The sequence below is a fragment of the Motacilla alba genome, chromosome 14 (genome assembly GCF_015832195.1).
Source record: "Motacilla alba alba isolate MOTALB_02 chromosome 14, Motacilla_alba_V1.0_pri, whole genome shotgun sequence".
Lineage (NCBI taxonomy): Eukaryota > Metazoa > Chordata > Aves > Passeriformes > Motacillidae > Motacilla > Motacilla alba.
The window spans coordinates 9,395,275-9,411,678 of record NC_052029.1 but is presented as its reverse complement, the minus strand read 5'-3'; the positions used below and the strand labels follow the sequence as shown (position 1 = coordinate 9,411,678).

Below are 16,404 nucleotides of genomic sequence, written 5' to 3'. Positions count from 1 at the left end.
GTCAGTGCTCCACACTTACCCCTGCTACACTACTCTTGTAAGAAATAGATAAGCCCTTGACCAAATGCCAAAGTTCCTAATGTAATTATTAATTTAATAAAATATACAAATAATCAAGCAGTTCAGCTACTTAAAAGCACTTGTGCTTGAAAGAAATTACAGCACAGATGGCACAAAACAAAGAACTCACTCCTGCTCCAATTAAAAGCTAAACTCTGACTCACGTAATTGCAAACGGAATCACTCCCAGGTATATTGACAGAAGAAGATCACTTGCAACTCATATAGATTTTTGAAGGCCTTGGTAGAGCTAAGTCACGTATCTGACCTAAGCAGCTGAACTGGAAATGCTGACTGTCTTCTTGACATGAAAACACTCTCCTGCACCTTCGGAAGTGCACACAGAATTCAAGTCAGGCAATTTCAAGAAATCAAAAAACCTTTTACTACTTTCACATCTGAGTGCGGCAGAACTTTCTAATATGAAAACACAGATAAATCTTTATAATGCATTTGATCCACTTGGTTTTAGTGGGCATTTGCATGTATTTGTTTGGATTAATAAAACAAACTTCTTTCTTAAATATATACTTCAATCTCTTGTTCCCATGCAGAAAAGGAAACACAGCTGGAGAAGCTAGAATCTCACCATGAGGATTAGAGAAAAAAGTGCCAGGCAGTTTGCAGCAATCATAATTCTTTGCTTATAAAATGCAGGACTAAAGCATGTAGTATTATCTATAACATCATGTCACACTTGCCAGGGTTAGTTATAGGCAAAGGCAGTTCCCAAAGCAGCAGACTGCTGAAGGGGGAAGAGGGAAAGGAGGGGGTGAGAAACGGCTCTCACTGCCTACTTTGCCAATAACAAAGCCCTGAGAATCAAGTTAGCCCCTGCTAACATTACAGAATATATGGGACTGTGATGGAGCTGTTGCTCCCAACTGCAGCAAGAGCTCACATTCACCTTGCCCCAGCAGCAGCTGGGCTCTTCCCTCCAGCTCTCCCTCCCTCCCACTCCTACTGCTTCCCCACCTGAGAAAATTCCAATTCTACTTTCAGGGCTGAGAAGCCAGATGTAATGTTTGCCATAAAGAAATACAAATTACAGTTTGAAGGGCATTTGCCACGGTACAGCCCTGAAAGAAAAAGCTAAACTTTTCAGTCCATGCATTGCCTTTTTTACTCTAGAAAACATAAGACTTTTGCAATGGCAAAATGGAAAACTGTGCCATGTGTTCACGGTCTAAAATCATGTTGAGCAACATCAAAATGTATGTTCCCATGAAGAGGATTTTTAATATACCTTTTTCATCCCATTGTTTAAAATATTGAGAAGCTAAATATTGAGAAATACTGAGGCCTGAGAAGCTAATATTAGACACTTAAATCATATGCTGATAAAACACAGGAAAATATCTACGATTTATAATCATGAGAAAATCCTTTTTCTAGATCTTATGGAAAACACTGGATTGACAGTCCTAGTAGTGCATAGGCCCAGTGAACAGTTTCCCCTTACTATCCCCACTTCAACCTCACCTGGAGTGAAAGGACTGTCTCTTGATGAACATAAGCAGGTTTCCATGGTGCATTTTGTCACATGAAAAACTCACAGTATTGCCAATGCCCCCAGTGTCAACAGTTCTGTATTGAATACAAACAGCCATGGGGAAACTACGTTTTGTAGAGGTGCCTAAATTCTAAGAGCCTGTTATCACTTCTTGTCTGAGCAGGATTTAAACCAGCAGCTCCAAGATGAAGCTATTTTATTGCAACAGCAATAACTTTTAGTGCAGCTGCTAGAGCACTGAGAAGGACAGCCCCTCTGCAGGGAATGTACACTTGAAGTAAAAGAAAACCCAACAAAAGGACACAAGAGTGTGACCAAATTAGCCCATGTAAAAAGCACTGGGTATCAGACATCAGCCTCCAAATAACAGTCCCCTGCTACCTCTCCTCCCTATAATTCAAGTTCCTACCTAACACACAATCCTATATTTCAGTGATTTTCTCATGAGACACATAAGCCATTTCCACTTTTTAAACTCAAAATATTTGCAGGAATACTCTGTTACTTGTTAAAGCTATGGAAAGGAGATAGTTCTCATAATGAGAATCTTGCTTGTAAGAATTTAACCACTCTGCACTCAGAATTCTCAGAGCCTCTTGATTCTACTGTTCAAGCTGAGCTGACACTCTTTTATCTCCAGCATCTCTGTTGTAAGCTCCAGGACACTGAAAATCAAAGTAAGAAAAATATTAAGTCTTTTGACATGCCATGCTTTGCAATCTTAAAGACTAATAGAATACTTAAGCATTTAGTTTGCCTAACTGGAATCTAAACTTCAAGGCCACCAGTGCTCTTCTTAATTATTAGCCTGTCAAAATGTTAAAATCCAATGAAAATTAATGGCCATACTCTACTAAATAGAATTGTTTGTGGAATAAAATCTTATAAATAGCTTGGAACAGGCAAAACACAGAGTAAAACCAAGAACATGTTCCAAATAACAAAGCAGTAATTGATTGGTGTTACATGGAGTTTAAAATACACCTTTGTTATGTTTGGCTTTACAATAAAGATAAGATAAAGTGTTTTCCCCTTGATTAGATTCAGAGATAGTCTAACCAAGGTGCAAGACACCTTTGTAATACAGAAGAATTATTCAAGAATTGTTATTTTTTGCATTCAAAGCAGGAAGAGGATCCCACAGTCCTTCTTCCCTGTTACAGGTGATCTGTGCTTTTGTTATAAAGTTACCTCTAACTGAAAATATAACTTACCTCAAGCTCAACCCTTGAGGGTTCAGAAAGGCAGGTGCAGTGTAAACACAGCACACAGCCAGATGCCAAAGCCGCTCAAACAAGGAGCACCTGGAGAGCAGAAGGTTTTATTTCTTAGTGTCACGCTACAGCTCAGCCTAGAAGTCTTATCTACGCCACCCCAAAGAGGTGAAGCAAATTGCAACAGCTGAATCCTAATTACATTCAGCTCTCCAGAGATGTCACTTCCAGTTTAACATATACAACTCCAAAGAAAAGCACTTCATAGGGAGACAGGAACAATGGACAAGAAGCTCAACAACTCAGGTGATCTTTACCCGGAAAACTCCTCCCTTTGGCAGACCTCCAGAAGGAACAGGGCATATGTGAGAAGGAGCTGGGTTAAGAGCACTTCCCAAGTGCTTCTGGGAAGGCCTCCTCTAATTCCAGCAAGGGCATCATACCAATTTAGTTCCCCTTACTCCTATTTCAGCACTTCAGCTTCCCTCTCTCTCCTCCAACAGCTTATGTCTTGCTGGTGTCACTGGAAACAACAATATTTGCTGTCTGATAGGGATAAGTTCTCAACATTGTCTTGACTATGTGCAAACTCTCTCACCGTAACACATCCATTGACACTGCCCAGTATAAACTGAAATATGAAGAAGTAAAAGATTAAACCACTAAAGTATAGGTACTAATAGGCTTTATTTCCAAATAGGATGGGAATGGCCCTACAGTCTGGATAAAGATGCTAATCCACCCCAGTACTACCTCCTTTACCACTTGCAGCTCTGCAAACAACATTCTGCTGCACATAAAGGCTCTGACCTGAAAGTTCAGAGATGGAGACCCTTGCCTTACATTTAGGCAAAGAATATGGGAAAGAAGGAGTGGGAAAAGCTCACTGTTTCAGACTACCTTTTACACAAGCTAGTGCTTAGCACAGTGTAATGCTACTAGACAGCTGCTAATGCCATCTGACAGTCTTCCTCCATTACCTTTTGCTGTGGGTAAATCCAGCATCCTCCTGGCTGTTTGTCTTGGTCAGGCATGTTATTTGAGGCACGACTGTAGAAGTTGATTAGTAAATTCACTGTAACCGACCCCCAGAACAGAGGCCTGACCCTGGTGCATGCTGTGAGACCTCACACCCCGCTGGTGTGTGCCCCTCCCCTAGGCAGGAGCAGGGAGGACTCCACTCACCGCTGGGAGCTGGGGTTTGGCCCTCCTGGGGGGATCCTGCAGTGCTCTGTGTCCCTGGGCTGCTGGTCCTGGCTCCATCCAGTGCCAGCCCCAGGCTCTGGAGCTGTGCTGCATCCAGGTGCTCCCGCTGCCATCCTGTAACCATGGCGGCGTTCTCAGGGCCCAGGTTTGCTATTTGCTCGGGGGACAATGCCTGAGAGGAACAAAAGACAGAAAAATTGGTTTAGGCTGTCAATTATAGAAGGAAGGTAAGGAATCAGAAGTCAGCACTGCCTTGCATTCAGAATGAGGGACATTAGCCTTTAACATTGTGTTGCTATAAAAGAGCTCAATAGAGCTTAAAAGAATCCTCTGTATTCATTTACTTCCCTGACCACTCATCTATCTGTCACCTTTCTCTTTGATGGTGGAAGCTGACAGCTTGAGAAGCTTTCTATGCCAGCGCTGTATTGTACACTTCTTCAATATATTGTTGGAGTTTAATTTTCCAGCCATTTATTTTCTGATTTGCTCAAAGACTGATGGTATTGTGCAACCTCTTGTGTTTTCATTTATTTCCTCTTATATCTGCTCCCAAGCAACCTCAGTTGAACTTACATTTGACCTTTGATTATAGTTAGCAGTAGAGCAATGAGATGAAAAGACCCCGTGCTTTAATCTCATTATTAAATTTTCTTTTAGATTGAAAATCTTCCCAGTTTGTTCATAATAAATTTAAAAATTAAACATGGCAATCATAATCTTACAGTAATTATCTTATATCATATAGCAATTAAGCAGTTTTTAAAGCCTGCATTATTGAGCAGGCTGGTTTGCTTTAGTTCTAGTTAACATTCTGCAGTCACAAGCATTTTAACCCTCCTACACAGCAAGCCTTTTTTCTTGCAACAATTCTGCATCCAGGTTCTACTTTGGATAGACAAAATTCCTCTTGCAAGTAGGTTAGATGATAGAGAAAACCCCTGCCCATTTTTCATTGTCTACCAAATGGTGTGCTGGTTTAAACTCAGCAAACTCATGGAAATTCCTACAGGTTCACACATTTTGAATTGAACATCTTCTTAACTCACTTGAAGTCCACAATACAATGTAATTTTTCATAAATCAAAATCTAAATAATTTAGACAGCTGCAAAATGAGGCCATAAAAAACCTGTGTAAAACCAAAATCTTCTTTGAATCCTTCAAATACAGAAAGCTCTTCCAAAGAGGCACCCTGCTTTTTGTTAATCACTTTTTGTAGTATCATTACTGCTCTTACTAACAAGAATGTTGCTTGTTAGAAATTCTACAAGATGATATAGAGCTGTTTTGCAAAGAAATAGTTTCTGTAATGACATTTTAGGCTTATCTGAACTGTCAGTGGTACCGTGCACAGTTAGTGCTCAAGGAGTTTTTCTTTTTTATGGGAGCTGACACAGTTAACTCTCTGTTTAGCTCAACTGTCCATAAGTACATTGCTTGCCTGAGCATCTGAAAGAGACCAGCCCAGGCAGAGTATTAATCTTGTCACTAAGTCAAAGAAAGTCAGGGGCAATGATCTCAGGATCCCTGTTCTAATTTCTGGTCCACATTCAGTACTGCTGTAATTAGATGTAATTCCTTTCTGATCTGTATCTGCCTGCACAATCTGTTTTTCAGAGCTAACTTGGGAGAATGGTGCCAGATTTTAGGTTAATAAAACAGCTCTTGCACAGTCAGCAGAGAAATCTGTAGCTATTACAGCATCCTTGCAAATGTTAATAAACAGAGACAAAAATTCAGATCTGAATAAAATGTTGGAAGATACAGCGTCCATTCCCTGTTTTGTGATACTTGCTATTTCTTTGGGATGCATTCTGAAGGATGAAAAAAGCTTGTCTAGCATACTTCATGGGCATCACAAATACAGATGATACAGCTGAAAGTTAATGTTCCAGATCCTTGATGGTCTCTCACTTAACAGACCACAGAAAATTTTTTCCCAAAACCCGAAACTATAAATCAGTGCTGCAGTTTATTTATACTACAGTGAAAACAATAGAAATTTAGTAACTTCTTCAGTAATCAAGCTCTTACTTGGAAAATTTCAGGAGGTATATGTCTTACTGCTGATGGCTGGAAATATGGCATCAAGCTTTTATCAAAAGCTTTTAATTCATCCTCATTCAAACCACCTAAAAACCCACATAATAGAAACAAAACTTGATTAATTTTTATTAAATTTATTTTAAGGTAATATAAACTTTAAGCACTTACAAAAATATATATAATAAATGGTTTATTCCAGGGTGTTATATAGAGAGATGCTGATTCTATGTTTGTTTCTTTCATTATATTTTAGCATTACAAATCCTGTGACCTTACCCATTGACATAGAATGTACTCTACCTGAATTACTTTATCTTGGAAAAGAGAGTTATAAAAGCCTATAAAATCATAAGCAATGGTATTAGGGAATGCTCATTCACAGTCTCTTCTGATCCATGGTTAGGGAACATAATCATGCAATGGGAGTGACTTCTTCACCACTTAGGTGGTTATGGTGGGGAATCATTGCCACAGGCATTGGGGATACTAAAAATTCTGAGAGCTCAATGTGCAGTTAAATGATAACAGGGAAACAAATCCAGGAACAAAACTGGGAGTGACCTCTGGCTCAGGAGGTCTCTGAGGCTGCAAGAGCACTCTGGAGAAGTATCACTCCAGGCCAATCCTGCTCTTGTGCTCTTCCCTGGGCAGCCCATTCTTTCCAGGCAGGATGCCTGGGCAGCCAGAGCACAGCTCCTCCCACTACAGCCTGGTTCACAAAGAGTGACTGGGTCTGGAATCCCGACTGGTTTTGTCCTCCTTGATTTACCCTTTCCAACTTACAGGACCCAAGTAACTTCAGGCTGTGCTTCCCAAGGTCAGTTTGAGCAGATTCACAGAACCTTACAGAGAATACCACGACTTTTCCTTAGTGCTTCTGAAATTGCTGGATGTCTGTCCCTGCAGATGACTCCCCTCAGCTTTGTTACCTGCTATAGTACCAATTTCCTGTAAAACAGAGCCATTCCAGCTGGCAGCAGCACCAAACACGGATTCTGTCATCTTCTTAAACTGCCTCAGCACAGGGGTGCTACAAAACAACCGGCCAATTCTTGCAATTGCAGCACTGCAAAAGGCAACAAGGTCATCATTACAAGCTGCATTTACGTGGAGTACTAAATAGGCCTGGAATATACTTAAACCTGCTGTAAGAAGACTGTAAAACCCATTTTCAATTTGAAATATATGTGCACAGATTGCATACAAATATTTCAGGTTTTAAGCAAAAACCTGTATTTCTTGATACAATACTTAAATGGTGGGACATAAATGGCAGAGGAAAACTATAAAAGAATATTTTTAAACAACTGCTGCATGTTTTCTGCTTTTCTAAAAGCATTTAAAATGTAAAAAGGTGTCCTTTAGGCTCTGAAAATCTTGATGGAACAAAAATGGCACAATAAATTTTACCAATAGAGCTACTAATAAATATTTCATTAGATATAAAATGCAGTACCTGAATTCAGCAGTCCTTATGGATGTGATTTCTGTGGAGTTCAAAGCACAGAGAACAGCTCCTAATCCAACTAAATCAAAACTTTTTAATGTGCTGATGGTCTGGCCAGAGTCGTCTAAAAAACCTTGCAAAATAGCTCTTGCCTACAAAAGCAGTAAGATAGTATGCATGAATAGGGTAAATATAATTGAAACGTCTGTTACTAGATGATTAAAATCTTACAGAAGCTATGGAGCATAAATATTTATCCTGAGCCTCCCCAATGTATGGCCATGGCCTTCAGGAGGAGCACTGTCACCACCTACATGTGACACTAAAACAGGGCACTGTTACCCAACCACTTGCTAAATGCAAACGGTGTGAAAACACTCTGTACTTCTTCTGCCAGGTCACAAGGAAAGCCTTCACCACAAGAAATGGTGCTGCACTGCCCCACAGAATCAGTTACATTGCTACAAGAAAACATAAAATACCTAAGGGGATCAATATGTAATTTTATTATTTTTAATACTCAGGATGACTTGTCTTATTTAAGTGACATTTATGAGTGGTAGTGTTTAGGATTAATTTTCAGATATGAATGGGATATTGGTACCAAAGTGCCTTTGCAAGCCAAAGTAATTTAGGATGGTGCTAATTTTAAACTAACCCTTTAAAAACTGAGCCCATCTCAAGCATGTCACCAAGGCATTGGTGAAAGAAACCAGGGAAAGAAACAATTATCTTCCAAGATTTCCTAATCTATCCACAATGTTGAGCTTCAAATAACTAGCTTAACTAGCTGCCTAAGGTTTAGACAACTGAAATTCAGCAGGATGAATCTCTTTTAACTAATTACTCTTTCTGACAGCAGGAAACCACAAAAGCAAACAGGTTCTGTATAAAATCCTCCCAAGTGCTTCCTTCTTATGGTGCCCTTCAGAACAAGAATCTATTAAACAGATTTGTGATATTCTGCCAGAACTGCCACCATGCCAGCATCTCTGCAGCCACAGAGCCCTGACAGTATGGGCCACAAAGTCAGAAATATGCTGCCTATTGCATATATAAATAAAAGTTTTTAATTCTTGTTATGAAAGTCCTCTTGATATAACTAGAAGTTATTCAAGGAAAGGAAAATGAGAGAAGTATATCTGCTAATAAGGGGCTTCTAGGGCAATGGATGCCCGGGGTTGGGGCACACTACCTGTTCTGTGATTGTCCTTAGGAAGGACTAGTACTCCTAGCAGTAGTGTCTATTCCAGGGACAGTGTCAGAGGAGCTGCTGGCCTCCTTCCACTGCTAAGTGGACAAGTGCTAAAGAACACACTCATCCCCACCCAAATTAACAGAGATTGATGCTGTCTTGGCCATCTCCCCAGGGAAGCCCCAGCCAGGCAGACACCAGTGCTGACCTATGTGGCCACTTCCCCTTGGGTCACAGCTTCAGAAAAGCAGCAGGGAGTACTGTGGGCCTCTGGATCTGTTTTCTAGGCAGTTCCAGGACTTGAGTCCCAAAGAGCATGAATCCAGAGCCTTCCACCAGGAGTACATTCAGTAACTCACTCACTCACCTGGGTAAGAGTCCAGCCTGTTTGCTGACTAAGAACAGAAACGGTGTCGATGGAGCGCAGGTCCAGCTCTGGGATTTCCTGTGCAGTGAGTGCCAGAGCAATGCGGCCCAGGGAGATGATCTGGTAACTCTTCCAGTCTGGCAGCAACCCCCAAACCTTTAGATGAGAGTTATTAATATTTGTTAAATCATTAGGACTCTTCCTCTATACACCATTCTCAAATCCTTTGGTTCAAAAGTCCTAAAACATGAATATTCCTCTTTGCACTCAAAAGGCAGAGCTTGGGTATCATGAAGGTTTTTGAGGTTCTACACCAATAATGATTAGTTCACCTAAAACTACTGCAATTTTTACAGCTTGGACTTGTTGATGAGTCAGAATATGAACTGCTGGAAGTGTGGCTGTAGGAGCAAAACCACTAAGAATAAAATGGGAATCTGTGCCTAGATCCACACGGTTATACTGCCAAGAAAGCAGCACCTGCACTCCCCAGGCTTCTTCCCAGCTAAAATCGCTCCAGGGGACTGACTTTAAAATGCTTTTGTGACCAGTCACCCTGGCTCAGTCACTGACAAGGAAAGACCAAGTAGAGAATCAAATAATCCAGTCAAAGAACCAGTTCCCACAGTCCTGATTTCTAGATTGTGTTCATACAATGTTAAAATAAAAAGAATTTAGAAGTGTTTGTACAGATGAAGTTAAATTTATAAAGCCTCGTAAAAAACCCAAAGAAATAAGCAGGGGCTCTTCTAAACCAGTACCAATGTATTTAAACTGACAACTTCCCCTGCTTTTAACTTTATTTGTGATAAAGTTACAGTGATTGAAAAGCTCTCACTGAGTAGCCCAAAGGAAATTTTGGTATAAGGAAAAGTTCTGCCTGAGTAAAGAATAATAAAAGTCCATCAAGAGCTGAATTTTCAGGCCAGAACTGTCAATTACATTTCCCTGATAACAGCAGAAGACTGTAGACAGTGGTCAGTATCTCCTCGGATGTGGCCAATTGCCTTTACAGAAAATGACACTGGGTTTTGGCTGGAGGAAGTGACTTGAACAAGCCAAGCAGACATTGAAAAAAATGCTCACTTTAAAGCTCTCATGTACTTCAGCAACTCTGCTTTGTGTCAGTGAATGCATGACAGGTTTCTAGGATAACGTCATGCTGCTAACTCCACCTAAAAAATTAAAACTAAAAGCTCAGGGCTGGGCTACCATCTGAGTCAGAAAAATATTTACTCCCTTTTTGAGATAGCTACAATTCAAGTTTTGTTCAGAACATTAGAAAGGACAAAACTAATGGGGACTTGCTGAAGAGTATCTCTGCAGTTGCCTACTAAATAGTGTTTGCACCATCAGATAGACATGGAGCTGTACAATCTCCAGAAAATATAAAAATAGAGCTCAGGAATCTGGATCTCTGCAATCAAGTACTCCTTACACAGGGCTGCAGGCTCTCTGCTGTGCACATCCAGCACAGAGCAGCCTCAGCTGCCAGGGTGCTTCTCCCAGCTGCGACCCTCAGGTTAGGATTTGTTTAAGAGATGCATTGCTGGACTTGTACCTCCCAACTGAGTTTCCACCAGATCTTTTATGTTGGTTTTACAATGTCATAAAGGGTCTAAGCCTGGGAAACTTCAATCTTTTCCAAAGCAAATAGATAGTAAAAAGCATTAGCCCAATTTTAAAGCTTTTAATTCTCTTGCTTAAGAGATACATGAAACACATGCAGGCAAAAATGCCAAGTGTCTGTTTCCTGATCTAGGCCATAAAGTACAGAATTTGAAGTACTTCATAAATAGTATTATCTGACAGGACTGGGTGAAATCTCAGGCAGAATGACATAAATAACACAACACATGAAACTGAAACACTCCTTTGTCCTCATTCACCTAGAACTACAGATCCATACAGCTGTTACTGCTGCAGAGCTGGGGGACCTTCCACTTACAAGTGAGCTAAGCTTCTTACTTTCATTAAGATACAATCTGATAACTAGACTTTTTGAATTAGTTTGGAACAATGAGTAATTCAGGCTTAATGAAACCTTTAATCAAAGATGTTAATAACATAGCAGCATCTATGCATATAATTTCAAAGAGCTTTGTCTGCCCGGTCTCATTCTAATGCTTCATGCTCAGTGTAACACTATGTTGCATTTTGAAATTAATATATAGGAAGTCTGTCTTTGTCTAGCAGAAATCTGTACAAACACTCACAGACAAAATATACTGCCATTCAGTGCACTACAGATCAGTGAGTCTTTGAACAGAGCCAGAAATGTGAGTGTATCAACCTTGTTAGCAATTTCCCTACAACTGGTTTCACCAATATATTGCACTGCTGTAAAGAATAGTAGTTTTCACTATGTCAGGGGAGCACTGTTTTTATTTTCTTCTAGGATTACATTTTTTCCCCTTTTCCTACCCACCTGTGTCCATGCTGACAGAGGGAAGCTGACTTGGGAAGAATACATTTGCTGCAGTTGTCCTCCTGCAACAAGGCAGCAGAGACACAACTGCAGAGTCACCATCTGCTTTCAGAAATCTGTGCAGTGCCACTTCTCTTTAAGCACCTGCAGTTCCACTGTTTTAAAAGCTGAGCTTCACTGCTAAAGATTGCACAGTTGGCCTTATTTACTCAAAACCCATGGTCAGCTCCACTAGTGGCTGCAGCTGGTTTAAGGAGATGCTGCCCAGGCCCATGTTGCTCCCTGCTGCTGCTTCTCTCCAGAGGTGACAGCCTTCAGGTCTCCAAGCCTCTTGCACTCTGTATTGCTTGCTGCCAACTGCAACTTGTAGATGCTTCCCAACCTCATTCTGTCAGAACGATCTGATGGGACCTAAAAACAACTTTTACATGTTGGATCATTTTGACAGAAGGGGATTACAGAGTAGCCATGCAGAGATGGAAGCAGAGAACAGATAACCTCCAGCAGATGCTGCTGACAGGAAGCTGAAGCCAGGCTGGGGCAGTACCCTCTTCACCTCTTGAGTTTTCTGCAACCAAAACAATTTGTCTTATTGCACCCAAAGGCTTTTTATTGCTGAACTAAAAGTATGTTTGGGAATTTGCCCATTCCCTGGCAGCACAGGCAACCACAAAGCAGCAAGAGGAGGTCACCCCAGGGAGAAGTGCAATGGCAACAGGCATGGAGCAAAGTCTGACTTCTCTGCCAGCCCACTGTGTCTCAGGCAGGGCTGCTCAGAGCTCTCTTGGTGCAGACCCAGGCAGACTGCTGACCTGCCCCCAGCACAGCCCTCTGTCCAACTGTGCTCCTGGTAAAGACAAAATGTAGGTGGGATTTTTCCTCCGTAAAATTTCCCACTGATGGGTCTGTCCCTGCCTGTGACAAGGTGGAAAAAGGAGCTTTATGCAGCCAGTAACTGCTTTTCAGTCAGTTTTTGGGTTTACCCCACTGTAAGCTATATTTAGCATCCACGTAGACAGCTTAACATGCCAAGCTTAATTCTCAGCAGGGCAATCAACAGCCCCTAGTACTGCTTGCTGATTTTTCATTTATGAAAGGAAAGTGAGAAGCAAGCAGAAAAGTAATTCAAAAGTAAAACCACTTCACTTTTCCAGCTGCCAATAGCTCAGAGCTACTTGCCTGTTGACTCTAAAGCAAGGGCAATAGTCTTCCATCACCACCTCACATTATTTTTCCAATAAACCATAGATATTCTTGTGGCAGTAGTGACATTGACATAGCACAGTTATTTTAGAGCTGCATAGTTCAATAACACCAAATCAAATTACAGATTTAATTTTCCTTCACAGACAGGACAGTTACCTGCTTGGCTTTTTCCTTCAAGGCAGTCAGCTGGGAGCTGTTAAAACCTGAGACACCCCCAAGAAGTTCCACATTTTTGTCAAAAGTCTCTGGATCCATGCATTTCAGCTCCTGAACTGACCAAAAGACATTTGCTTCTCCTAATTTAATGATTTCATTTGAAGAAGGAGCTCTGGTTCTCAGGCAATCTGAAAAAGGTCAAATTGCAAGAGTTTTCATCAAAGAGACAACAAAATAAATCAAAGCAATATTGATATTTGAGAGAGCAACAGACTATGAAAATTTACTGCTGCTGATGTGATATTGATGAATTAATTATTTTGTAATTGAAGAATTAAAAAAATATTTATATTATTAATGTTCTGGATATAAACTACCAGTATGTTGCAAGTTTCTTTCAAGTCTAATTCTCTAAAGGCATCAAAACCCAGGCAAGGGCTTGTTCTGGGTTTAAGCCACCATTTGCTGGGAGCCTTGATTCAACAGGAGCGAAATGCAAATGTTTGGGATGACCCTGGTGGAAATTCACCAAAAAGAGCTTCAGCTGAATAAACATCACATGCAAACAGTGGATCCAACTCAACAAGAATGTAACAGACATGAGAGGTCCTTGCACTCTGAAAGGCCTGATAGAGATATATGTCTTGTAAGACTTGCCTGACATTTAAACAAGGTGAAGACAAGCTGGATGTGTCAGAGAAGCACGGTGCTTGTTGGTTATGTCAAGCCTGTTGTTAAAATGTCAGGATCTAGAGAGGGCTGTACACTTACCACAGCACTGTTTGGACAGACAAACTGCCTTTAAAAATCTTATTTACAGTCAGGTTCCAGGCCTATGCATTATCAAACCAGAGAGTTTCCATTGTGTGTTTTAACAAATCCTAGTCTTTGTTGACATAATCTACCTCTAATGTTGATGGAAAGCAGAAATAAGAATCCTAATGTGGTTGTTTACTACTCCCTCTCCTGTCACTAATTTAGGAAAACCTTATTAAATAATTATCTAAACCAAATAATCCCTACATGTCTTTGGATATGGTCATTACCAGTAAAAAGCATGAATTTCACAGATGCTGTGCCTCAGCTAAGCTCCCCCGATAAATAAATTAAAGCGAGGACGTACAAAGTAGATTTGTACTTTGAAAGGAGGCAGAGGAGGGATTTATTTGCATCAAAGGAAGCTGCTGTAGCGGGTAGAACACTGAAAAGATTGAATCTGTTGAGCAAATGAAAATGCTGCTCAGCTTCCACTGTACCAGCTGATCTTCTGCTCTCCCTTTACCTCCCTCTTGTGAAGCTGCATTGTTTCCCTTCCCCTGCTGCAGAAGGTCAGCTTTTCTCATGTAAATACTGCCCTCCCAGACACAGTGCAGCTCCCTTCCCCAAGTCATGAAAACCTAAGACTAGGTGTCCTTGAAAAAAAACCATTGATTTTATAATTTTTAACACACCAGATACGCTGATGCAATTAAAGATGGAAATACTAATTAGATTTTTGACCTGATGCCACTTTGCTGTTGTTTTTGCTATAGATTTAGTTTGATGAAAAACATATATATGTATATATACACACATTGTAACATCTCAGTGCTTGTGGTGAGAAACCTGAATTCTTTCTCCAGCACTGCCACTGCTCTCTGGTAGCACCTCAGACACAACAGTTCCCTAGTTCTGCTTTTCATGTTCCATCTTTCCTTAAGCACCTTAAAACCTTTGCTTTTAATCTTGATATAGACATAGATGCAAGAACTCTGTAACTGGTAATTGCTACTCTTATTAACATCAGCTAACAACTGGTTTGTGAGAAATGCAAAATAGCATTGGTGGCATGAAAAGCATCAATGTTATTCTGGAGTAATTTTCATAATACTCAATTTTTTTGTGATTTACAAATCAGCATTTCCTGGAGTAGCACAAACAATCCTTCAACTTCTTATCTCCCAGATTCCCCCCAGTTGAGCTCATGCACCCCAAGTGCACTCCACAGTCTTGGAACCAGGTTATCCTTTGACAAAGAGACTCAGCTTCATTGGCATTGCTCTTGCAATGCAGATGAGAGAGCTCTGCAACTGCACTGGACATGAGCTGGGCTGATTAGAGAAGTCTTTGGGATTCATGTAGATCCAGAGGCTTAAAAAAAGAACACTTAAGGACACAGGCATAGTCAAATACCTGTTGCTGAATCTTCAGTCCTATGGCCCATGTCTAAAGAAATATGGCTTATGATCTGCTGATTTACTTGAAGGAAGAGTGAATTTCATGCATACAGGTGAACTAACCCCCAGCTATTTCACCAGCTCAGTCCTGCTTTTTTTAGAGCCTGATGATCGTGTAATGACTCCTCTGATCAACTGAGGTCATGTTTTGTTTCAGGCTATGAAAAAACACAACTCCCAGAACTCCCTCCACCTCTCTCTGCCTATGAATACAGCACTGTAAGAGAAAAATTCATTTCCAGAGACAAACAGTCATCATACAGAGTTCTTGCCATACAAGCAGATGGATTTCCAGGGTGGCTCAGGGCTTGCTGAGAGCTTGAACTTCTATTCTGCTAGGCAGAAAACCAAGGGGGATATTTTCAAAGACAAAGGCAGACCAAGATCAAACTCCTTGAATATGTTTGGGTCTAAATTCCCACTGGTGCTTTTCAAAAGCTTCCCCCACAGCAGGATTATTTTCCATGGCACAGGATGGCACAGCTTACAAATTCTGCCTGGGTGAATGTCAGATAAGAGAAGAATAGTTGTTATTATAATAATAGAATATAGGCAGAGTATCTATCTTATATAAAGAAAATGATCCATTTGTCACCAGAGATTCTAATAGATTAGTTTGGTTGCTAATTAAAATACCTTTTAGATGATTACAAACTTGTCCATTTGGACAGAAAAAACACAGTGCCACCACTGTCAGATTTAAGAACAGATCAGTCACCATATGCTCATGTCTGGCAAAGGATTAACTATGTGCAATCTTCTGGCACAGTGGTAACTTGTCACCTTCACAGGTTTTTAATTCAAGGGGTTTCAATTAGATTACAAGGTAAAAATTAAAAAAATTGAAAATAAACAAACCCCTCTAACTCAAATCATTCATCTTTTTCCTTTGTGCACTCAGAAGGATTCCAGGAAATGCTTAATTATGCAATTCTGTAATGAAGGTTCCAGCAACTAGTGCATTATACAACTCTGATGAGCAGCAGAATGAAGACTCTCACTGTTTTGTCCCAGAAGTCTACAAGTTACTCAATACTTCACTTTTATCGTTCGGCTTCTCAGAATGCATTTGATGCCAAAGTGAACGAAGTCTGTTTGAATTGCACCATCTCAGCCCCAAATGGCAGCACTTTGCAGAGGCCCCCAGTGCAATACTGACCAGCTCTGCTGAGAGGCAGGAGAACGCTGCCAGTGCCCTTGGAGACTGACTCGAACACAGCTGACAGAAGCTCTTCAGATGAAGAAACTGGTCCAATTGTCTTTGCTATTTGTAAAACGATATCTGGGAACTTCAAAAGGAAAGAAAGAATAAGTAAGGCTTCTCTCCCTTTTAAAACAAATCAATTTG

At 40.6% G+C, this 16,404-nt stretch overlaps 1 protein-coding gene across 1 annotated transcript in view; it reads right to left on the bottom strand.

The window, feature by feature from the left end:
• Positions 1-3,805: 3,805 nt before the first annotated feature.
• OTOA (otoancorin) overlaps positions 3,806-16,404 on the bottom strand; it is a 32,095-nt gene continuing 19,496 nt past the window's right edge. Inside the window, 9 exon segments of the mRNA XM_038151239.1 lie at positions 3,806-4,165; positions 6,030-6,127; positions 6,971-7,107; positions 7,498-7,640; positions 9,051-9,206; positions 12,841-13,012; positions 15,227-15,251; positions 15,824-15,839; positions 16,241-16,345. Of these exon segments, the coding sequence (XP_038007167.1) occupies positions 3,860-4,165; positions 6,030-6,127; positions 6,971-7,107; positions 7,498-7,640; positions 9,051-9,206; positions 12,841-13,012; positions 15,227-15,251; positions 15,824-15,839; positions 16,241-16,345 (1,158 nt within the window). The 3' untranslated portion in view covers positions 3,806-3,859.